The sequence below is a fragment of the Salmo salar genome, chromosome 13 (genome assembly GCF_965601325.2).
Source record: "Salmo salar chromosome 13, fSalSal1, whole genome shotgun sequence".
Classification (NCBI taxonomy): Eukaryota; Metazoa; Chordata; class Actinopteri; order Salmoniformes; family Salmonidae; genus Salmo; species Salmo salar.
This window is the reverse complement of record NC_138303.1, coordinates 49702243-49727339: the sequence shown is the minus strand read 5'-3', so window position 1 is coordinate 49727339 and position 25097 is coordinate 49702243. Positions and strand designations below refer to the sequence as shown.

Here is a 25097-nt window from a genome sequence, read left to right as displayed (position 1 = left end):
TCACTGCCTGGTATGGTAAGTGCTCGGCCTCCGACTGCAAGGCACTACAGAGGGTAGTGCATACGGCCCAGTACATCACCAGGGCCAAGCTTCCAGCCATCCAGAACCTCTACACCAGGCGGTGTCAGAGGAAGGCCCTAAAAATTGTCAAAGACTCTAGCCACCCGAGTCATAGTAGACTGTTCTCTCTGCTACTGCACGGCAAGTGGTACCGGGGCACCAAGTCTAGGACCAAGAGGCTTCTAAACAGCTTCTACCCCCAAGCCATAAGACTCCTGAACAACTAATCAAATGGCTACCCAGACAATTTGCATTGCCCCCCCCCCCCCCCTTTTTTTTTTTTTTACACCGCTGCTACTCTGTTATCTAATAACAACCTACATATTACCTCAATACCAGTGCCCCCGCACATTGACAATGTACCGGTATCCCCTGTATCTAGCCCCACAATTGTCATTTACCGCTGATCTAAATTATTTGTTATTCTTCACTTCACTTCTTAAAACTGCATTGTTGGTTAAGGGCTTGTAAGTAAGCATTTCACTAAGGTCTACTACACCTGTTGTATTCGGCGCATGTGACAAATACAATTTGATTTAAAGACTGCTAGCAGAGGTTGGTTGGAGGCCACTGTACAAGAACAGAAGTATTTGTTGGAGTAGATTACAAAAGCTACTTTTATCATGTCTAATGAGTGAATTGGGTTGATGATATTAAAACCAAACAAAGACTTGTATTTTGGATCATTTATTTCAAGAGAAACAGAAGTTGTCAAACATTATTTACAGCAAAAAAACAATACTTTGCTAAAACACAATGCTCCAGTCAGCTTCTTGAACAACAGAAAGCTCATATTTTATATGACATTGTAAAGACACGTACTGTATGAACACTAACATAATGTGATGAAAGAAAGTAGTAGTTCAGGAGAATAAAGCAGAGCAGAAATGCTGTGGTTCCTTACGCAATGTGTACAGTGAGAAGGTTGCATAGAGTGTTGGATTTTAAGTGGAATGAAGACGGTAATTTAACCTACACGCCAACATCTTCACTACTCCAACAAGATACGATGTCATGAATGAACAAGTAGGTGGCAGAAAGAGCTTCGTTGTGGCGGTGCTTCGACATTAAAGTAGGGTGGTCATGTGACAGTTGATGTTGCTATGTTGTTTAAATGGAGCGCTCACATACTTGATTACACTGTGAAAAAGGTCAGAGGTTACAAGAGGTTCTCCAGGTAACAAACTGGTCCAGTCGGTAAAGCTGAGTATGAGGAATCCTGGTTAATGTACAGGCTGTAACATTAAAACAGAGGTATCAAAGAGAGAGGTGTGTTACTCAAAAACATTTCTAAAAAGGCAAAAGCCAAATATTTTCTGCAGCTAAGCTTTAAGAAAGTATTCAAAATGTCAAAACGGCAATAAAAGTAGCTAAATGAAAAATCACATCGAGAAGCTTTTGAGGAGTTTGACCTGTGAGGTTGGATTATGGTAAAGAGAAACAAACAGTCTCAGGTCTAAAGCTTTGCAAATGCAACACAGGTCTAGACTGAAAACAGTTTAGAATGAATCTACTGAAACGATCTAGTGAAAGACAACTGTCAGAGAAGTAGAAGACTGCGGTAGGACCGGACTAGCAAATACAGATCGAGTTTGTCAATAGCTGTAAACTAAAAAAAGGTAAAAACAGGATGCTACACTAGGCTAATAAATAAAGAGAATGGATTGTCTCGACCGTGATGGGGCAGCACAAGCTGCTGTCTCAAATGAATCCTGGAAGCACGTTTACGAGTCAATCAGCAACTACCGTGCTCACTTCAAACAAAACAAAAGCTAGTAATTAGACAGTGGACAATATGCCCAATATACTGCGGTTCAACTCTTTGTTGAATAGTCCACATTCAGCAATCAAGAATGAGCTTTTGTAATGATCCAGCCCTGGTTTTAGACCGTCAACCATTACCTGAGGGGGTAAAAAGAAGAAAAAAATGAAAGAGACTTCATAATCCAGAAGGTAGCCTCCTCAAAGTGTAGTGTTTGAGAAACGTTGACGACAACTATCTGAGGGGGGGGGGGTTGTGTACATCTGGGGTGTATAATACCTGTCCATTCAACTGCGATTCCCCCACACCACCCACCCACACACACACACACACACACACACACACACACACACACACACACACACACACACACACACACACACACACACACACACACACACACACACACACACACACACACACACACCTCTTGTTTACCGTGTGAAGTGAAACAACTAAAACCGACTCAATGGTAAGCAAGGAACATGGCACCATGCATTATTCACTGAAAAGTTACATGACACAAATGGGCAAGAACACAGACAGGAAACCAACTGATGGCTCAACATGTAATACAGAGCATTACTGTGTACTGAACATGACATTCTGCCAGTTTGGAGACACTTTCATTAAGAGAAGAGGTTTCAGCTAGGCAGTTCTGGTGGGCTAAAGTGGACCCATTTTGGAAAGGTGTTTCTAACCTCGTCTTGGTCTTACTTGGGGAACTATTACCAATCCCATACAGACTTCCTAAACGGAAGTACCTCCACAACAGATATTCAATAACCACTCAAATCACAAAGATCAGATGATATTGATTCCAACTGTCCTTTCGATCCCATTCCATAGCATTATTTACACAATTTAATGGCTAATTTTATTCTAACAGTATCCAAAGTCAAATAAGTAAATGAGTTTTAAAAAAAGCACTCAAAAGGTTCCCGCTTTTCCCTTAACTGGCATTAGACTGCAAAGTGAGTCTGAGTAGCTAGAATACAATTCACTTGGTTAGGGTCCTGAATCTTCATGCACATCTCACATTGAAACCATAAAATGCTCACTTTAATAAATTCTTGTAGAAAATATGACTGTCAAGTTCAAAAACAATGGTACGTGACATACAATATACACGTCTAAGACTTCATAGTAATTACTAGCTACCCAGTCAAAAGTTGGGAGTTAATAATATAATCAATTTAGATTTAGCCCAATATTACATTGTGACACCAGTGTCCAAAACTCTTGGGACAATTTGGTTAAAGCAATGCCCCTAAAACCATTTTATAATCTCATATATAGAGAGAAACAGTTCTGTCTTCAAATGCACAACATATTATCAACTGATATAGGCCTGCTACCAGGGACAAATTATATTCTGCATCAAAACAGTTTTTTTTATAAAAATATGTTTTTTTTTTGTGAATCAAATGAGTTACCCCTCCATTTGATGAAGGTAAAATAAGGCACAAGGGTGTAGAGGGAGGAAAACAGGGGTGTTGATGCAGCTTGGTTGATACTAGGTCTGAGTCCACATTGAGGATGGGGAACTGCTTACCCAACCACCCAATAAAAAGGGCCTAACCCACCATTCTTAATTGTCTGTATAATAAAGTTGTATTGAATTTAATTCCCATTCCCAGTATACAAGTCATAGAGATCCTATTAAATTACTAGCGGGGCTATGTCATAAACTCTCAAAGTTACAGAATGGGGTGAAAATAGCAACCATATTGGCCAAACCAGTCTAATTGGAATGGATGGCAGTAGAGGAATAATCCTGATTTTACTTATCAAATGGCTTTTATCTTCCTGCATATCAGAAATTGTGTAATAGACTTGTCAACGTAAAATATAGTCATAATTATAAATGCCATTTAGGTTTAATAGCAATTTTCTGTATCAATAGCCTTTAAAAACAGACCATAAGTTTTCTTGGAAAGCTGGGAGTGCTATTATATGATACGATATCAGTCAATACCTGTTGCATTTACAACTTGTCTGAGTCCTATCATCAATTTCAGCCAGTGTATGGCTGTGGATTGACTGCATTGTATGAATGGAATATCGGCGTTTATAAACTGGGTAGTTCGAGCCCTGAATGCTGATTGACTGACAGCCGTGGTATATCAGACGGTAAACCACGGGTACAACAAAACTTACATTTTTAATGCTCTAATTACATTGGTAACCAGTGTATAATAGCAATAAGGTACCTCAGGGGTTTGTGGTACATGGCCAATATATCATGGCTAAGGGATGTGTCCAGGCACTTCGCGTTGCGTTGTGACTAAGAGCAGCCCTTAGTCGTGGTATATTGGCCATATACCTCACCTCTTCGAGCCTTATTGCTAAAATAGACCCAATTGTTATTAGAACCCAGCCCATCACAACCCAGCCCGCCTGAGGGGAAAACAACCTGTGGTTACCCCATTGGCTCACAGCAAATACTTGGCCTTTTCCAAACACAATTTTATTTTTGTCTGCTAGCTTCAGTCAATTACATTTAAGCAAAGTACACATCTAAAGATGACTTTTCAACATTGCCTGCTCCTGAGTGTTCTCACTACTTAATATTGTAGGGCTTCCCGCAAGCCCCTTTTCATGACGATGCTAGCAGCCACATGACCTTATGTCATTACATAATTACCTTGCAGGAGGGCTTCATTACTGATGAATGTGTTTGTTTTTTAATGACTGTCTTTCTGCTCGCATTTTGATGTGTATTTTCTGTAACTTATGTAATTCAGGGCTCATCTGTAAAGAGACCCGTGTCTCAGTATGACTCCGTGATAATATAAAGGTTACATAAATAGAGTGAGCGCTAGGTAGCTACCGACTGGAACATTAAGCTAGCCAAGACCAACAACACAAACAAACAGACGATACAGCTACAAGTAGTGAGTGGTGCTAAACAGACTATACTGAACAAGTTCAATGTCTTACCTGTGATGAAATGTTTTCCACACACAGATACATGTAGCCTACCTGGACACTGGGTCCCCACATTTCCCACGCCGAATAGCCTGAAGCCTCAGGGCTCCATTTCCCTACGTGGGAGCGTTACTAACCGTAGGCCGGGATTTCAGATCTGGTTACATGTACATTGAACAACACAGCAGCTTTTCGGCCATAGGAAAAACAAAGTTTGCTCCTTTACACTGGGGGGGGGGGGGTTGGAGAAGGATGTTTGTGGGGCGTGGTCGAGGGTAATTCCTTATTATTACATGAATAGATTCAGACTATTGGCAGTTAAATTATTCCAGAAATGTTTTTTAAAAAAATGGGTCTAAATCTGGCTGGCTAGCTAATAAACAGACAGTGCAGATACGTTATTGTATCGGCACTGTATGTTTGTCAGCAGTACAGTTAAATTCTATTTTCAGAATATCGTATCATAGTACTGGCAATCCATGGTTAACCAACTCCCTGACCAAAATGTATGACATTTATCCCATCATAAGGTTCATGTCCATCCTAGTACTAATTCTAAGTCCCTTCTTCTACATTATTATCATCGGTCATTTTAGGAATACTTTTTAAACCTCTTGGATAGAGGGTCCACAGCGCAACATGTTAGCCTCTCCAGTCCATACATGACAGATTATCCATTCATACTAGCCTGTGGCCCCATCCAACAACACGTCAACATTGGAGGAGAAGGAAGAACCCGTCCATAACCGGACCAAAGAAAAAACAAAAACATTGAGAAAAAAATGTATTTTGAAGACCAGCATATCAAATATAAATATAACTTAATGATTACTCCTTCGGGCCATTTCAAACCAGGTGTGCAAGGGAGCACTGTTCTGGCATAGCTGACCATCATACATTGGTGAATGTCTTTCGGGCTTTTTGGTGACAACCTTCCAAATTTAAAATAGAAGATGCGGGGAGAGAACCTGACTTTCCATACGACTTGATTGCATAGCTTCTCCTATGATGGTGTCCTGATTTTTGAAGTGCGGACCTCAATCACAGAGGTTTTACAGTTCAGAGATGATCAGAGTCCCTTTTTCCACCTCTGTATAGACTTGGGGTCCCACATTGAGTTCGTAAACATCTGGAGAGAGGGGAGAAAATAAGATGGTTGAATGTCAGCCAATATGAAATTAGAGGCTTACAGGTTATTAGTATCATTTTTCTTTAGGCAGTGCTATTAGTGTAGTGTGGAACTCCAGTGCATTTCACTGAACCAGCAAACAATATCTGTGCATACAAAATGAAGCCTATAGAATTGTGCCAATATGCAAGACCTTTCAGATGTGCATGATTGGTGGGATTCATTATGCGACCCCGACTGGCATGTCTGATGTCACGGATTGTTTCATGGTATAAATACCCTCAGGTTCACTACAACAAATTCTTTACGGTGGTCTCCACTGGGGCAGTCTACACAACCCCATTAAATCGCCCCTCTTATGCAGCAACCACTGCAGCGCCTGAGGTTCCTCAAGCAAAAGGGCCCCTTTCCTTCGTTAACCCTGCTCTCAGCTGCTGTAAGGGCCCTACAGCAGCTGACAAGGACAGGCTAAATGCCAGCCATTATTGATTGCTCTTAAGCTCGGCGGTGGTGGCCGACTTCACCTCCCACTCTAAGTCATGTGCAGGCTTGTTGAGGAGGATGCACGCTGCCATGAACCAGGGTCACGGTCCTTAGGACAAGCAACAGAAAATGCTTTCAAATGTTTTTCAACAAAAAAACAGAAGTGCGTTTCTTATTGAACAAGTTACACCAGTTCCTGTGCGGTTTCTTCTGTTTAGAGCCGAATGAACACGAGCCAGCTGAAAGGTCCTGTCCAGACTCTGGGTGGGAGACACCTACTCTGAGCACAGGGCCATTTAAAGACTGCTGAAACAACCTCCCCCATGCCACTAGCATGCTTCCCATACCGCCACTCAAACATGTAAGATTGCATAACTACAAAGACTCTTGCAACCTTTTGCCATTTTAGGCACCCAATTGAACCCCCCCCCCCCCCCCCCTTTTTTACACTAAGTGTCAAATTGAATCAAACAAATCCAAAGTCTAATGTTTTAAATTAGCTAACCTATTGTTGGTTTGATTGTTGTTGGTCTGGAAAAAGGGGTGCACAGTTTGCTAGAACCCGAGGCAAACATCACATGAACAAGAGGGGCTGCAGGGTGAAACTGAGCCACATTGTAATTCTTCAACCATCCCACTACGTGTTGCGTAACATGCTCCCCCAAAAGGGCTACCTTGTTAAAACCAGTAGAGACTGGTATCTTCAGTGGAGACGTGGGGGAAGAGGGCTTCCTCTAAGTCCGGGATACATGCAACTCTTTACCATTCGAGTTTAGGAAAATAACATTCATATTTTTACGAGTGGTTGTGTTAACCAAACCCATGCATGACCCTCGCTGGCTGGGTGTGAATAGAGTTGAAAAACAGTGGTAAATTTGGTTTGGTAGCACTGAACAATTCGTGTAGCTTTTACACAGAAAGCACTTCACTTGTACTCTATTAAAGATTGATACGATGATTTATGCAAGTAGGCCTAAGAATGCAGATGCCAACATGGGTCTATGCCGAATAACGGGGCTGTAAGCAACAGGTTGACCGCTACATTTTACACCATAGAATTACATGGGAAATCAAAGGAGTCACTTCCTAATAAACCAGTAAGTTCCCGTCTCATTTAAGCTTCTCTTTAGATACTCAACTAATTGGAATTATTCATGCTCCTGCATTTGAAAAGGCTGAAAAGCCTGAGTCCACCCACCACTGCCAGACAAGTTCAGTAATTATATGACAACAAGGCGTGACAGATAACATTTCACTCTTACGGCGTCAGTATGGTTCAGTTAGGCTGGCGGCTACCCGAACGAGTGTGGTCGCATACTCACTTAAAAGGACATTCTCTTGAAAAACGAGAAAAAAGAAGAAATAGTACTGTTCGTCCATTCTGAGATGCCGCAGCAAGTATACACTTTCTCCAAGAAATAACTCGAGAAATCTGTCATTCATTTGGACGTTTTTGCCAAGGAGATCTTAGTTGGATGTAAAAAAGCACAATTAAGATGTTTGGTGCAGTATTTCTAAATGATTTTTTTTTGCATGAAAACAAGTCGTCTCCCGTTGACTGAAAGACTTTACTGAAGTATCCCTACTGTTGACCAACCACTGGCGAAAGGGCGTAGACCTCGGTTAGCATGATGAAAAAATGTGCCCCCAAACAGCCGAAAAAAAAAAAAAAACTTACTGAAGCCCAAAACGAACAAAAACGTCACAAAATGTCATAATGTATGCACAAACTCTTTCAGCTGGGAAGCATACAGATGCCTTTACCCTCTCCAGAGAAAAAGAGAGGGGGATAGAGAGAAAAATGCAGGCAGGCCTCGTTCAGCATAGCAATTAAAACCAGGAGGGGAGTCTGGTCCTCACCAAAACCGGTTATAACTAGCTTTGTACAAACCACAACCGCACCATAGAAAAGCATTAAATAGAGCTTAAGGAATGGAAAGCGCAACAGAGAAACTGACACACTTATGCAATGCCCAAACTGACACCGAGGTTAGCTGTGCCTGTGTGTTTGATTTCAGGTTTGGGAGGAATTCATCTCAAGTAATTCACTCATCTTAAGTGATTAAATACTAGCGTGAGTTGAGGATTTGTGGGAAGGTGGTGGTGGTTTATGGCTTGGTTGAGGTTGGCAAAGTGTGTGGATCTTTGAGACTCTCAGTGAAGCTACCGCAGTGACACTTATCTAAAATGATCATAGTGGAAAACATCCTTGAGAGCAAGCTCAACTGCTTTTCGCGACAACATTAACTGATCATGCATCTCTCATCCATCAATTAGAGTTTAAAAGGCTCCAACCATAATCAGCAGAACAACGCTGAAAGACAGAGCTTCAGAAATAAGTGTTTGACAAAATAAAGTGATTTAAACCAAACATGGCACCAAAGAGCACTGATATGGTTGAGACTCACTACTCTATGCCTACGCAGAACCCTAGCACTGCCATAGCACTGGCGACCAGACAGTGATATAGACAGAGTCTAAGGCAACACGAGACTAGACCCTGAGGGGTGCGTACAAAAGCAGATCCATTAGAGTCAATTACATCACCAGCCAACCGTGCTGTTTGACTGGGGGCAGAGGAGCAGAAAGGCAAAGGCCCTCCAGTTATTACAGTGACACAGCAAAGGGGGTGGGGGGTGTAGCCAAAGAACAATGCCGAGGTGTGGATGTGCACAAAAAAATAAAATAAAAAAAATAAAATAGTTCCTAGTATTACTAGCACAACCAGGTGATTCGACTATCAGCTTTCATGGAAACCTGACTTTCCATACGACCTGTGAAGCTCACAACAAATTTATCTTTGGGTTGTTAACCCAAGTTTCAGGCAGGTTTCCTTAAAGACCCTTTCATTACAAGGGTCTTTAATCATTTTTACAACCCCTATTACTCAGTTCAACACACCCCGTTACATAACTAATCCAAAATGCTCTCATTCTTCAACACCCACCCTTTTCTCACCCAAAATCCGATATAAAAAAAAAAGTGCCCTCCTGCTGGCATTTCTCAGTCAACTCTAATATTGTGTTTAGCTTTTGCTGACTTCAGTCATCCCCACCCTCCCACTCCCTGACCAGTTTCCCCTGATAGCAAGCCTCTATCCATAGAGTAAGACACGCCCACAGAACACATATAGTACATACTGTACCATACAGCCAAACCACTGCGTTAAAACTATTTCCATAGAGACCATAGTAAAGTGTGTGAGCGAGTTCAAGTTTCAACACGTTCTTCTGCTCGCCTAAAGTGTACTGTGTGCCCTGGGCAAGTTTTGAACTAGACTCTGTATGGGACCCATACACCGCACATAAAAATACTTATGTAAAGCACTAGAGTCAGTGCTCCTTGTTGATGTCACGGACTTAGTTAAAACACATTCATTAGACAAGCCTTTTACGTGACATGTCACTTTGCACCATGTGCAGTACACTCTAAATCCCCCAGTTCATACAAAATCCTACTACAGTATTTACATCGTCAAAACATTATTTAAAAAGCTAATGCGCATTGGTCTGGTTTATCTGGGTACAGAGGCAGACAGACACACAGGCTGGCAGGCAGGTAGAGACACAGAGGACAAAATGTTCCAAACGTGAGCCTCAGTAAGCCCCCACCGAGAAGGAGCAGCAGCCTCATTGTCTACCAGTGGGAGAGGGGTGGTGGAGCGAGGGAGGGAGAATGGAGAGTGGAGGGCTCCTGAACCCTGCATCAGACTGGCAGCTGAAGTCTGTGCTGCTATCCAGAGGTGGGAGGGTGGGGGACGCTAACACTAACCATGGACTGCTCTCAGAGTGCGCAAGTGTAGTGTGTGTGTGTGTACACAACAACAGCGATGGAGGATGCCCACAGCAGTGGTTGGTGGAGTTGGTACTGGACTGAGATGATGATCTCACCTTCAGTTCTGCATAATCCTCTTGCACTAACTTGAGAGCAGTGAAAGGATTAGTATTTAACACAGGATTAACCCCCCATTTTCACCCCCTCTGGTTCAGAGCGACAGATTGGACGGTGCAGATGTAAAAGCACGGTGGCTAGGAAAAACTTTACAAAAAGGCAGGAACCTAGGAAGAAATCTAGAGAAGAGCCAGGCTCTGAGGGGTGGCCAGTCCTCTTCTGGCTGTGCCGGATGGAGATAAGAGTACATGGGCATTAAGGCCAGATCGTTCAAGATCTTCAAACGTTCATAGATCATCATAGATGACCAGCAGGGTCAAATAATAAGCAGTGGTTATAGAGGGTGCAACAGCACCTCAGGAGTAAATGTCAGTTTGAGTGGGCACAGATCAAGTATTTTAAAGAAGACAAAAAAGCAACTATTTGAACACTGGTGCCTTATGCCCAACCACACAGTCACTGGGAGTCATCCACTGAGATATAACAAGTCTTAATAGTCTCTTAGAGAAACAAGGTGAGGACAACCCCGGCCCAAAGACTGACATGGCACAATGCCCTACGAGGAATTAATCAGCCTACCAGGAAATGACCATATGTCATGATAAAAAAAAACAGGATTTAAGGAAGGAACAAGGTATAGTCCGCAGGGCAATGAGTTCAGGCCAACCCGTGGTGTTGAAAAAGTGAACATGGGTGGGGTGTGATGTAGTGTACCTGACAGGTAAGGCAAAGGGCGTCTGTCACTCAATTTAGCCCAGGAATAATAGGGCTTGTTTACAGATACCATCTCTCTCACAGAGGAGGAGGAAGGGCTGGGTTTGGCTGGGCTGGGTTTGCCTTGGGAAAGGTGATGAGCCCAGCTGATCTGCTCATCTACAGGCATACAAAGTGCTAAACTAAAGGCCCCTGCGGTGATGATCTGTCAGAGTAGGAGAGTGTTATGAAAGAATGAAAAGTGGGCCAGAGAGAGAGGGGGGAGGGGTGGAGTTTGGACGGGTACTGGCAACTTTACAGGGTACATTTTGGCCCTTGGGCAAGTAGCATGGTTTTGATTAAAGCCAGAGAGCAAAAGAGAGCGAGAAAGAGGGTGAGGGGTTGGCTGAATAAGCAGACAAACAACGAGTGGTAAGAGACTGAGCTAGGGGTCTCTAGTTACCTGTCTGGACTCTGCATGTTCGTATTTGAAAACGGCAGACAGCGCATCAAGGCATTACCAGCCTACTAGTCCCTCTCCTACTCCTGTGTTGCTGTGCTGGCTGACTGAACAGAGAAGGGAGGCCAAAGCCTCTACTGAGTCAAAAACAGTTTACCTCAGATTAAAGTCAATCTGGCAGTGAGGAGAATAGCTCATGTTTTCCCATGGTAGAAGTTCTCAGAAAGTGACTTTTTAGACTTGAATGCCAAAACATTCAGGAGCTTGAGGTTCTCCAACTTTACCCATTTTGCATTCCCTACCCTACCATGAGACATCCAGGTCTTCATCACTGAAATAGATAAACGGTTGAGTTTGATATACATTTGAAAGTTTACAAACAGGGTTGTCAAACTGTTTTATTGAAGAACAATAATCTGATGTGTACCAGCTAAATTGCAAGGGTCTGAAGGGATAGGTCCATCCTATAAATTATATTTCTATGATCAGAATGACACCCACCCTGAATTCAAGAGTATAGCATGTCTCAACCGATGACGGGCACAACAAACACTTCAGATTATGTAAAATAGGGTCTAAACTACAACATTTGTGAAAATGAGACAAATATGAGTTTACGCATTTTAAGATCAATGACGTTGAACTTAACTTTATTTCATGAAATCATAGAATAGTTTGACAACCCTGTTTGCAAGCTTTCAAAGTATATAAAATTCTACATTTATCAATTTCAGTGATGAAGACATGGATGTGTCATGGTAGCGTGTGGTATGGAAAATGGGTCAACTTCAAGCACCTCTATGTTTTGGCATTCAGGTCCAAAAAGTTACTTGGGCAAACATTAGGGCCAGGTGAGACCAGTATCGCGATACTCGTTAGTATCATGGCAAGGAAACAAAACACGGAGCGAATTTAACTTCTTCAGGACAACAGCCCTAATGTTATAAACATCAGTATGTTGTTATCGAGAGTCACATTTATGGGGGAGTATGCTTCATGATTAACGACTCATGGTGTAACCATAACATACAGGAACTGAAGTCCTTCTGTTCACCTGACCTAGAATTACTTAATCAAATGCCGACCATATTATCTCCCAAGAGAATTCTCTTCAGTTATCGTCACAGCTGTGTATATACCCCCTCAAGCAGATACCCTGACGGCCCTCAAGGAAATTCACTGGACTCTATGTAAACTGGAAACCATATATCCTGAGGCAGCATTTATTGTAGCTGGAGATTTTAACAAAGCAAATTTGAGAACAAGGCTACCTAAATTCTATCAGCATATTGATTGCAACATGGGCAATATACTGGACCACTGCTACTCTAACTTCCGCGACGGATACGCGGCATTCCCTCGCCCTCCCATCGGCAAATCCGACCACTACTCCATCTCGCTACTACCGTCCTATAGGCAAAACTCAAACAGGATGTACACGTGACTATAACCATTCAACGCTGGTCTGACCAATCTGAATCCTCGCTGGTCTGACCAATCTGAATCCTCGCTTCAAGATTTTTTTAATCACACGGACTGGGAAATGTTCCAGGAAGCTTCAGAGAATCGATGTATGCTGACTCAATGAGTGAGTTTATAAGGAAGTGCATTGGAGATGTTGTACCCACTGTGACTAATAAAACATACCCAGACCAAAAACCACAGATGGCGGCATTCGCACAAAAATTAAAGTGCGAACCACCGCATTTAACCTCTTACATCTAGACGTTCCACTAGCGGAACACCTGCTCCAATATCCAATGATGGGCGTGGCGCGAATTACAAATTCCTCTAAAATCCGAAAACTTCCATTTTTCAAACATATGACTATTTTACAGCATTTTAAAGACAAGACTCTCGTTAATCTAACCACACTGTCCGATTTCAAAAAGGCTTTACAGCGAAAGCAAAACATTAGATTATGTCAGCAGAGTACCCAGCCAGAAATAATCAGACACCCATTTTTCAAGCTAGCATATAATGTCACAAAAAACAAAACCACAGCTAAATGCAGCACTAACCTTTGATGATCTTCATCAGATGACAACCCTAGGACATTATGTTATACAATGCATGCATGTTTTGTTCAATCAAGTTCATATTTATATCAAAAAACAGCTTTTTACATTAGCATGTGACGTTCAGAACTAGCATACCCCCCGCAAACATCCGGTGAATTTACTAAATTACTCACGATAAACGTTCACAAAAAACATAACAATTATTTTAAGAATTATAGATACAGAACTCCTCTATGCACTCGATATGTCCGATTTTAAAATAGCTTTTCGGTGAAAGCACATTTTGCAATATTCTCAGTAGATAGCCCAGCCATCACGGCTAGCCATTTAGACACCGACCAAGTTTAGCCCTGATCAAACTCCGATTTACTATTACAAAAGTTTCATTACCTTTGTTGTCTTCGTCAGAATGCACTCCCAGGACTGCTACTTCAATAACAAATGTTGGTTTGGTCCAAAATAATCCATCGTTATATACGAATAGCGGCGTTTTGTTCGTGCGTTCCAGACACTATCCGAAATGGTAAATCAGGGTCGCGAGCATGGCGCAATTCGTGACAAAAGATTTCTAAATATTCCATTACCGTACTTCGAAGCATGTCAACCGCTGTTTAAAATCCATTTTTATGCCATTTTTCTCGTAAAAAAGCGATAATATTCCGACCGGGAATCTCCGTTTAGCTAAACAGAGGAAAGTAAACAAAGCTTTCGGTCGACGCGGGCACGAGCCTGAGTCTCACAGTACTGTAACCAGCCACTACCCAAACGCGCTACTTTGTTTCAACCAGAGCCTGCAAAGCCACGATTCAGCATTTTGCCGCCTTCTGAGAGTCCATGTGAGCCGTAGAAAGTGTCACGTAAGAGCAGAGATCCCCTGTAATTGATAGAGATAATCAACAAGGCCAAGAAATGGTCAGACAGGGTACTTCCTGTACAGAATCTTCTCAGGTTTTGGCCTGCCAAATGAGTTATGTTATACTCACAGACACCATTCAAACAGTTTTAGAAACTTTGGAGTGTTTTCTATCCAAAGCTAATAATTATATGCATATTCTAGTTTCTGGGCAGGAGTACTAATCAGATTAAATCGGGTACGTTTTTTATCCATCCGTGAAAATACTGCCCCCTAGCCATAACAGGTTAACCATGGAAAGAGGATTGGGAATATGGCCGAATACACAGTGTAGTTATTCCCGCCGCAAGGCAATTAAACAAGCGAAATGTCGGTATAGGGACAAAGTGGAGTTGCAATTCAACGGCTCAGACACGAAACATATGCGGCTGGGTTTACAGGCAATTACGGACTACAAAAAGAAAACCAGCCACGTCACGGACAGACGTATTGCTTCCAGACAAACGAAACACCTTTGCCCGCTTTGAGGATAATACAGTGCCACCGACACGGCCCGCTAACAAGGACCACGGGGCCCCCCCCCCCTCTCCTTCTCCGTGGCCGACGTGAGCATGACAGTTAAACGACCTAACCCTTGCAAGGCTGCCGGCCAAAACGGCATCCCTAACCGCGTCCTCAGAGCACGCGCAGACCAGCTGGCTGCTGTGTTTACAGACATATTCAAATCGCTCCCTATCCCAGTCTGCTGTCCCCACATGCTTCAAGATGGCCACCAAGACAAAGGTAACTGAACTAAATAACTAATGCCCCGTAGCACTCACTTCTGTCATCATAAAGTGCTTTGAGAGACTAGTCAAGGATCATATCACCTCCACCTTACCTGCCACCCTAGACCCACTTCCGTTTGCATACTGCCTCAACAGGTCCACAGACGATGCAATCACCAACACACTGCCCCCTGTCCCATCTGGACAAGAGGAATACCTACGTAAGAATGCTGTTCATTGACTACAGCTCAGAATTTAACACCATAGTACCCTCCAAGCTCATCATTAAAAGCTGGAGGTCCTGGGTCCCAACCCCACCCTGTGCAATTGAGTCCTGGACTTTCTGAAGGGCCGACCCCAGGTGGTGAAGGTAGGAAACAATACCTCAAAAGTGGGGCCCTACAAGGGTGCGTGCTCAGCCCCCTCTTGTACTCCCTGTTCACCCATGACTGCGTGGCCAAGCACGCCTCCAACTCAATCATCAAGTTGGCAGACGACACAACATTAGTGGGCTTGATTACCAACAACGACGAGACAGCCTACAGGGAGGAGGCGTGGTGTCAGGAAAACAACCTCTCACTCAACGTCAACAAAACAAAGGAGATGATCGTGGACTTCAGGAAACAGCAGAGGGAGCACCCCCCTACACACACATCGAAGGGACAGTAGTGGAGCTAGTGGTTTTAAGTTCCTCGGCATACACGTCACAGACAAACTGAAATGGTCCACCCACAAAGACAGTGTGGTGAAGAACCAACAGCACATCTTCAATCTCAGGAGGCTGAAGAAAATGGGCTTGTCACCTAAAACCCTGACAAACTTTTACAGATGCACAATTGAGAGCATCCTGTCGGGCTGTATCACCGTCTAGTACAGCAACTGCACCGCCCTCAACTGCAAGGCTCGCCAGAGGGTGGTGCGGTCTGCACAACGCATCACCTGGGACAAACTACCTGCCCTACAGGACACCTACAGCACCCGATGTCACAGGAAGACCAAAAAGATCATCAAGGACAACAACCACCTGAGTCACTGCCTGTTCACCCCACTACCATCCAGAAGGCGAGGTCAGTACAGGTGTAGCAAAGCTGAGACAGAGAGACAGAATCTGTTTTTCAATCTCAAGGCCATCAGACTGCTAAACAGCAATCACTAACTCAGAGAAGCTGCTGCCTACACAGAGACTCACTAGTCAGTTTGAACTAAACACTTTAATAATGTTTACATATCTTACATTATTCATCTCATACGTACAGTTGAAGTTAGAAGTTTCCATACACTTAGGGGTTGGAGTCATTAAAACTTGTTTTACAACCACTCCAAATTTCTTGTTAACAAACTCTAGTTTTGGCAAGTCGAAGAGGACATCTACTTTGTGCATGACACAAGTGATTTGTCCAACAATTGTTTACAGACAGATTATTTCACTGCATCACAATTCCAGTGGGTCAGAAGTTTACATACACTAAGTTGACTGTGCCTTTAAACAGCTTGGGAAATCATGTCATGGCTTTAGAAGCTTCTGATTGACTCAAATTATGTAAATTAGCCTATTGGAGGTGTACCTGTGGATGTATTTCAAGGCCTACCTTCAAACTTAGTGCCGCTTTACTTGACATCATGGGAAAATCAAAAAGAAATCAGCCAAGACCTCAGAAAAAAAATGGTTCATCCTTGGGAGCTTTTTCCAAACGCCTGGAGGTATCACACTCATCTGTAAGCAAGTATAAACACCATGGGACCACACAGCCGTCATACCGCTCAGGAAGGCGACACGTTCTGTCTCCTAGAGATTAACGTACTTTGGTGCGAAAAGCGCAAATCAATCCCAGAACAACAGCAAAGGACCTTGTGAAGATGCTGGAGGAAACAGGTACAAACGTATCTATATCCACAGTAAAATGAGTCCTATATCGACATAACCTGAAAGGCCGCTCAGCAAGGAAGAAGCCACTGCTCCAAAACCGCCATAAAAAAGCCAGACTACGGTTTGCAACTGCACATGGGGACAAAGATCGTACTTTTTGGAGAAATGTCCTCTGGTCTGATGAAACAAAAATAGAACTGTTTGGTCATAATGACCATCGTTATGTTGAGGAAAAAGGGGGAGGCTTGCAAGCCGAGGAACATCATCCCAACCGTGAAGTACAGAGGGGGCAGCATCATGCTGTGGGGGTGCTTTGCTGCAGGAGACTGGTGCACTTCACAAAATAGATGGCATCATGAGGCATGAAAATTAGGTGGATATATTGAAGCAACATCTCAAGACATCAGTCAGGAAGTTAAAGCTTGGTCGCAAATGGGTCTTCCAAATGAACAATGACCCCAAGCATACTTCCAAAGTTGTGGCAAAATGGCTTAAGGACAACAAAGTCAAGGTATTGGAGTGGTCATCACAAAGCCCTGACCTCAAACCTATCGAAAATTTGTGGGCAGAAGTGAAAGCATGTGCAAGCAAGGAGGCCTACAATCCTGACTCAGTTGCACCAGCCCTGTCAGGAGAAATTGGCCAAAATTCACCCAACTTATTGTAGAAAGCTTGTGGAAGGCTACCCGAAACGTTTGATCCAAGTTAAACAATTTAAAGGCAAAGCTACCAAATACTAATTGAGTGTATGTAAACTTCCGACTTCAACTGTATATACTGCACCTTATACCATCTATTGCATCTTGCCTATGCCACTCGGCCATCGCTCATCCATATATTTATATGTACATATTCTTATTCCATCCCTTTAGATTTTTGTGGATTCAGTAGTTGTTGGGGAATTGTTAGATTACTTGTTAGATATTACTGCACTGACCAATACAATTTGATTAGATTTATGCATTCATTTTCCAGGCTATAGCACATGTTTTACATACAGCAGGTTTTTAAAAAGTCCAAAGACTTGTCTCCGTCGTGGTTTCATATTTGCCATGGGGAGAAAAAAAAAGTGATACTGGTATCGTCACAGCCCTAGCAAACATGTATGAAAGGTCTTGTTCAAATCAAAAGGGGTCCAGTCAGAAAGTGATTGAAATCATATGGAACAACCCATGTCGTCCATGTGAGGAAAACCTACCTGGTAAAAAAGCAGACCCTTCTCTTACTGGCCATGGTTTGGAAAGGGGAATGGGAGGGGAGCGGTGTCACGCTGCACACGTGACTAGGTTCACCAGCACCTCCAGTTGGAAGGCGTCGGGCCGGTCCAGGGGGTTGACCGCAAGCATGTCCTGCAGAAGCTTCTTCACCCCCTCAGACATGGTGCTGCGTGTCTTCTGCGGGATGTGGAGCACCATCTTGGGGTTCCCCAGGAGCGCCTCACCCACTGGCACAATCTCAGTGCCCCGACGCACGTAGGTGCCCAGCAGCTCGCGCTTGGACTCGGCATCGATGAAGGTGATCCGCTCCAGCATGGCCCAGATGATGATGCCCAGGGCAAAGATGTCTGCCTTGGCCGTGTAGTGGCCCTCCCACACCTCAGGTGCCATGAAAAAGTCTGAGCCACATGTTGACGACAACCAGAACTTGTTCACGTTGTTTCCGCCGCCTCCAGCTTTGGGGTGCTCATTGCCGTCTTTGCCCAAGCCTGCGCAGACCTTGCTGAGGCCGAAGTCAGCCACTTTGAGCACAGGCAACCCTGACTTCTGGGAGATGAGGATGTTGTCGGGCTTGAGGTCACGGTGCACAATGTTGTTCTGGTGCAGGAAGGCCACGGCACTGGTCAGCTGGCGCATGAAGCTCTTGTTGGTGCGCGGATCGGGCCGTCGCGAAAGGATGTACTGGTTCAGGTCCCCGCCCTCGCAGAACTCCATGATGAACCACAGGTAGCACGGCTCCTCCGGGTAGCCCAGAATTCGCTCACCTAGGGAAAGAGACAGACAAAACAGCATTTAAGAGTGGCAAAACCAATGGAACCTCGCCAATCTTAAAGGCTGTCATCTTGGCCGCAGACTAAATCTGGATGTTTTAAAGCCAATTTCCTGCAATTCTACGCATTTTGCCATGACTTATGCCATCTGAGTGCCTCAAACATTATAAAATCAATGGAGGCCCATTGCCATGTTTTTAATTTTAGATTCTGTCTAGCTCCTTTATCTTTTCTACATACTTTATATCAGGTTTTAGTCGTTTAAGTTTGCACAATAAAAAAAAATAAAAAAAATGTAAGTATATATTTTGGACAGTCGGCAAAGAATATAGGAGTCCCGTTTGTTTTCATAGCCATCATTGCACATGATGTGGAAAGGGGGTTTCCACATCATGTGCAATGATGGCTATGAAAACAAACGGGACTTGTTTCTCAAATAAACTGTGGCAATCTACACACATGAACATTGCGCTGTTGCACACAGCCTAATCATCAATGCACAGATCTTGGCTAGGGTCTCTGGGACTGTGTCCAAAGAGCACAGCTAATCTGTCTGTGCCCCACAATGTTCCCAGAATTTCTCATCTACAATGTTTGTTTGGTTAGGGTCATTTCTGTTAATAATAATAATAATAATAATAATATTATTGAAAACATTATTACTACTACGACGGTCTTACTGTTGTCATCGTAGTAGTTGGACACGTTTGCAGAGCTCACAACCTAGGCTACACTTGTGAGAAAAAACAAGTTGGTTTATTTCATTCCATTTACTAGTTGTCAATTTATTCATTGTCTTCTGTTTGGAGCGCGCCTGTCAATCTTGAGTAAGAACACTCACCTGATTACGCATATAGAAGTAGGACTAGTCTACCAGGCCTTCGGGAAAATGTAGGTCTATAAGTGTGCCCATTTGGGGATCTGATAAGACAATCAGAAATCGTAACTCACCGTCTCTGTTGAGCTTCTTAAAGAAAAATGTTTCTTCGCCTCAAACAGCAAGTAAACATCAATTGAGAAAGGCTATATTGAGGAACTATTGTCAATTTGAAAAATCTTCCCAGCTTTCTTTGTTTCGATTACCACTCAGCATGAAAGGGGGAAGAAAAAAATGTAATGCTCTGATCCAGTGGAATCGTGATAAAATAGGCCTACCTGATTACTTCTTAGCCCCTGTGCAAAATAGCCTACAGCTGTGTCTTTATGGAGCTCAATGGCAGGGGAAACTAACGCCGCAGAATATTTTATACAAACTTATACGTTTTCTAGCACGAGCTTCGGGTCGGACCAAGTTAATGCAATAGTCCATACAATGTTTCAAGTTCCTTGCAGACAGGCCATGCATAGCCAATGTGATTTATAGGATATTTATTTTCCTCAGGATATTTTCTACCTGCAGGCTGCAATGTTTTTATTTGTTGGCTTTATGTAGGCTATTTTTACATATTGGCAATGGCAATAGAAATAACATTTTCATTTAGATTAACCACATGACATTGATTGAGATATGAAGACTATCAATTAAACTGTTCCACAAAAATGTGCATATGAAAATCATAACTGGCACGCAGATCACTAGAAATGGTAGGATAACTTCTCACTCTAAATTGAAAAAGTTGCCGACCGCTGGTGTAGTCCATTACCTGCAACTTCAGGAGCGTACTGGCAGAATCTGCAAAGGCCAGCAGCAGAGAGCAACTGGCGCAGGAGGGTCCGGAACAGGGTTATTTTTCTTCTGGTTAGGCTATATTGATCTCTGGCTCCTTCTCAATCAATTTATAACATTTTTGACATGCGTTTTTCTGGATATTTTTGTTGTTATTCTGTCTCTCACTGTTCAAATAAACCTACCATTAAAATGATAGACTGAGCCTTTCTTTGTCAGTGGGCAAACCTACAAAATCAGCAGTGGATCAAATACTTTTCTCCCCCACTGTATGTAATGACTAACATGGAAAGAGGAACTGATGATACACTACCCAATTTCTTAATTGCACCTTGTGCATTCTACTATTACAACTTTCAAGAGAAACTTAAAAAAAATACTGGGTGGGCACGACCCCCATGCCGACACCTAATTTGGGAACCACTGGCCTAGACAAGTTAAGACAGTGCTGAAGTGTTAACTGAGCATTATTGTCCAACAAACTTTCACAGATAAACAAAAAAGGGTCCTGAAAAAGGGACCTGTCTTTCAAAGATAATTCATAAAAATCCAAATAACTTCAGATCTTCATTGTAAAGGGTTTAAACACTGTTTCCATGCTTGTTCAATGAACCATAAACAATTAATGAACATGCACCTGTGGAATGACCGTTAAGACACTAACTGCTTACAGACGGTAGGCAATTATGGTCACAGTTATGAAAATTTAGGACAGTAAAGAGGTCTTTCTACTGACTCTGAAAAACACCAAAAGAAAGATGCCCAGGGTCCCTGCTCATCTGCGTGAACGTGCCTTAGGCATGCTGCAAGGAGGCATGAGGACTGCAGATGTGGCCAGGGCAATAAATTGCAAAGTCCGTACTGTGAGACGCCCAAGACAGAGCTACAGGGAGACAGGACGGACAGCTGATCGTCCTTGCAGTGGCAGACTACGTGTAACAACACCTGCACAGGATCGGTACATCTGAACATTACACCTGTTGGACAGGTACAGGATGGCAACAACAACTGCCCGAGATACACCAGGAACACATAATCCCTCTATCAGTGCTCAGACTGTCCGCAATAGGCTGAGAGCGGCTGGACTGAGGGGCTTGTAGGCCTGTTGTAAGGCAGGTCCTCACCAGACATTACCGGCAATAACGTCGCCTATGGGCACAAACCCACTGTCGCTGGACCAGACGGGACTGGCAAAAAGTGCTCTTTACTGACGAGTCGCGGTTGTGTCTCACCAGGGGAGATGGTCAGATTTGCGTTTATTGTCGAAGGAATCAGCGTTACACCGAAGCCTGTACTCTGGAGCGGGATGGATTTGGAAGTGGAAGGTCCGTCATGGTCTGGGGTGGTGTCACAGCATCATCGGACTGAGCTTGTTGTCATTGCAGGCAATCTCAATGCTGTGCATTACAGGGAAGACATCCTCCTCCCTCATGTGGTACCCTTCCTGCAGGCTCATCCTGACATGACCCTCCAGCATGACACTGTCACACTGCTCGTTCTGTGCGTGATTTCCTGCAAGACAGGAATGTCAGTGTTCTGCCATGGCCAGCGAAGAGCCCAGATTTCAATCCCATTGAGCACGTCTGGGACCTGTTGGATCAGAGGGTGAGGGCTAGGGCCAATTCCCCCCAGAAATGTCCGGGAACTCGCAGGTGCCTTGGCAGAAGAGTAGGGTAACATCTCACAGCAAGAACTAGCAAATCTGGTGCAGTCCACGAGGAGGAGACGCACTGCAGTACGTAATGCAGCTGGTGGCCACACCAGATACGGACTTACTTTTGATTTTGACCCCCTCTTTATTCAGGGAAACATTATTCAATTTCTGTGGAACTTGTTCAGTTTATGTCTCAGTTGTTGAATCTTATGTTCATACAAATATTTACACATGTTAAGTTTGCCGAAAATAAACGCCGTTGACAGTGAGAGGACGTTTCTTTTTTTGCTGAGTTTAGGATGATCACCATACAGTATATTCATTCTAGGCTTCAAAACACCATGCTTTCAAAGCTGTGCAAAAAGTGACAAATATTGATGATTAAATGTTAATCAAAATGTTGACTGTATAGCCTAGAGAAGCTCCTTTAGTTTTTTAAAAAAATGATGGATATTGGCTAAAATGATGTCAAGTCAAGATTAATAATTAATTTGTTGACAAAAGAAATGGCCTGAAATGATGACACTTACATAACTAATTATAAAAAGATGGCCAGCAAAGGCAGTACTGAGGCTAACTGCTCTGAACAGTGAGCCTAGAGATTAAAAGCAAGATTCAGCAGTATCTGTGGGCCTCAAAACAAAACAACAATCTAATCCTAATTAATATTGGCATATTTCACATTTAGCTCAAATAAGCTTGACTAGGGAAAAAAAGGTCAAGTGACGTACATTTCATACTAATAGAAAATATAATAATAAATAAGAGGCAATAGCTTGGGTTAATACCATCAATTGCAAAAAATATTGATTGCTTGATTCAGTCATGTATGCAAATTTGCAGCCAACCAGGAAAGGGTTTATTGATGGCCAACTAGAACAATGTTCTCAAGTGCTGGGAATAGCACACTGTGCCTACAGCGCATTATGGCAGTTAACCTATACGTGGCACATGGGCATTTCGAAATCTTGTTCCTAAAAACAAATGTATGAGACTGAGCAACCTGGAAAATAAAGCAAAATATAGCATTATGACTGTACATTGTGTGCCCCCCCCCAGACATTTACCCTGCCCCCAATTGACATGTATCATTGCCACAGCTGTTCATATGTATATATTATTTCCATTGTTTTGTTCACTTTGTCCTGCATTGCCAGAGCTCAGAGTGCAACAATTTCACTGTACCCTATAATTACGTCTGCAACCCTGTACATGTGACTATTAAAACGAATCTAATAACTGCCCATCTATTCTGTTTGCCATTCAAAGTAACCAAAAAGAAACAATAGGTAACATAACATGTTACACAATGCTACATTTGGTTAAAAAAAGTTTAGGTTTATTTCGCTTATCTACCTCGTTTGTATGTGCTGATCAGCAACTTCGAAAAATGTGCCTCCTTTTTGCAATCAATGGATCAAACACCGAGTTAGCAGCAAAGTTAATAAGGACAAATGTTGTTTTGATTGGCCTGCTCTGTACTGATCAGAGCGAGCTAATTTAGCAAGCAATTTTATTGTTTCAATCTAGGTAGTTATAGTAGCTACTAAAGAGTGACAACAAGAACCAATCAGGCAGTGGATTTCATCGAGGTAAAAATGAGCTAAAAGGTACCTTTCAGTGAAGTCTCCACCAACCACAGGTATTGTTTTGACCTTTTATTTCCATGACTCATTTTCTGGGCCATTCCATTCCTTTGTAGCACACATTCCTCGAGTTGCACCACATTCTCGTGCTTCTTCTCCAGGCTTGCCAAAGCCCAGAATTCTGACAGAGCGAGTTCCACATTTTCAGGTGCGTTACATTGGAGTTTTTTAACCGCTACCCTTGCCCCTGTCCTCCGTGCAATTGCTTCGAACACTACCCCATAGCTGCCCCTTCCGACCTCTCGCAACAGACTGTAGCGTGGTGCCATAACCATAGCATGCTCCTCGAGGTTTTCGTTCTTACTAAAGTTCATAGAGAAACAGTGCTCCTCCATGGGGCCATCGATGTCCACGTTGTTGTTCTCTACCGCTAGCGACCTCAGGACTTTGCACACCTCTCGTTTCACCTCCCGTTTCGTCATGTTGGCGGTAGCGTTCTGTGCTTCAACCAGCCTTTTGTAAGCCCTCAGACTCCTTGGGGTTCTTATCTTTCGCCTCCTCCCGTTGCATATATCCATGACTTATTTGACAATAACAATCAAACAAACTTATGACGCGTAATTGTTATAGATTAACCGTTAGATAACCCTCCCTATCTTCAACTACTGTAAATCTGTTTAGCTGGCTAATGACCCCATGACGCCGCTCTAAAAGAAATGTGATGAATTAACCACTGTCTGCATAGCCTCCAATGTATAAAAGGAGATGGGATTGGTCCATCTGACTGGTCCATCTGATTGGTCCATCTGACAGATAAGCAGGTAAGACGACCGCGACTAAGTTATAATTCTCCGCTGTTACTCAACATTTAACGTAAACAATGATCATACTAACCCATTATATCACACGTTATGAATAACTTTTAAAGTCAAATATGTAATGTAATAATAACGTACACATACAATAACATAAGTAATACACTTTTAAGTTAGCGCGGTACCATTGATATGCAAATGAGGGAGAGATAACTATGGTCGTAGGTGGAACTTTAGAGGACGTCAGTATATTCCCACAATAAAACAGATTTTATATTCAACTTGGAGGTTTAAAAACACGTTCTCATAAAATCATAGTGCTTATTGCATTTATCTTGTGTATTTGGCCATATTTCTTTCTTTCTCGCCATCCCATTGCCTTGCTATGTTGTCTTAGGTCTCTCTTTATGTAGTGGTGTCTCTCTTGTCGTGATGTGTGCCCAACCCCCCTCCCCGCAGGTCTTTTGCCTTT

General features: G+C 43.0%; 1 protein-coding gene across 1 annotated transcript; it reads right to left on the bottom strand.

Moving 5' to 3' along the window:
- Positions 1-731: 731 nt before the first annotated feature.
- On the bottom strand, positions 732-24529 carry LOC106566942 (serine/threonine-protein kinase 35). The gene is made up of 3 exons (XM_014135608.3): positions 23839-24529; positions 18116-18898; positions 732-5882 (listed from the first exon to the last, which is right to left on the bottom strand). Exons 1-2 carry the CDS (start codon positions 24386-24388, stop codon positions 18183-18185), a joined length of 1266 nt encoding a protein of 421 aa, XP_013991083.1. The 5' UTR covers positions 24389-24529; the 3' UTR covers positions 732-5882; positions 18116-18182.
- Between the last annotated feature and the right edge of the window lie 568 nt (positions 24530-25097).

Excerpts from the sequence above, each read along its gene's own strand:
- LOC106566942 (XM_014135608.3), bottom strand. The coding sequence starts at position 24,388 with ATGGATATATGCAACGGGAGGAGGCGAAAGATAAGAACCCCAAGGAGT. Across the intron at positions 18,899-23,838 it reads GGTGGAGACTTCACTGAAAG|GTGAGCGAATTCTGGGCTAC; the intron begins GTACCTTTTAGC and ends CTCTTTCCCTAG.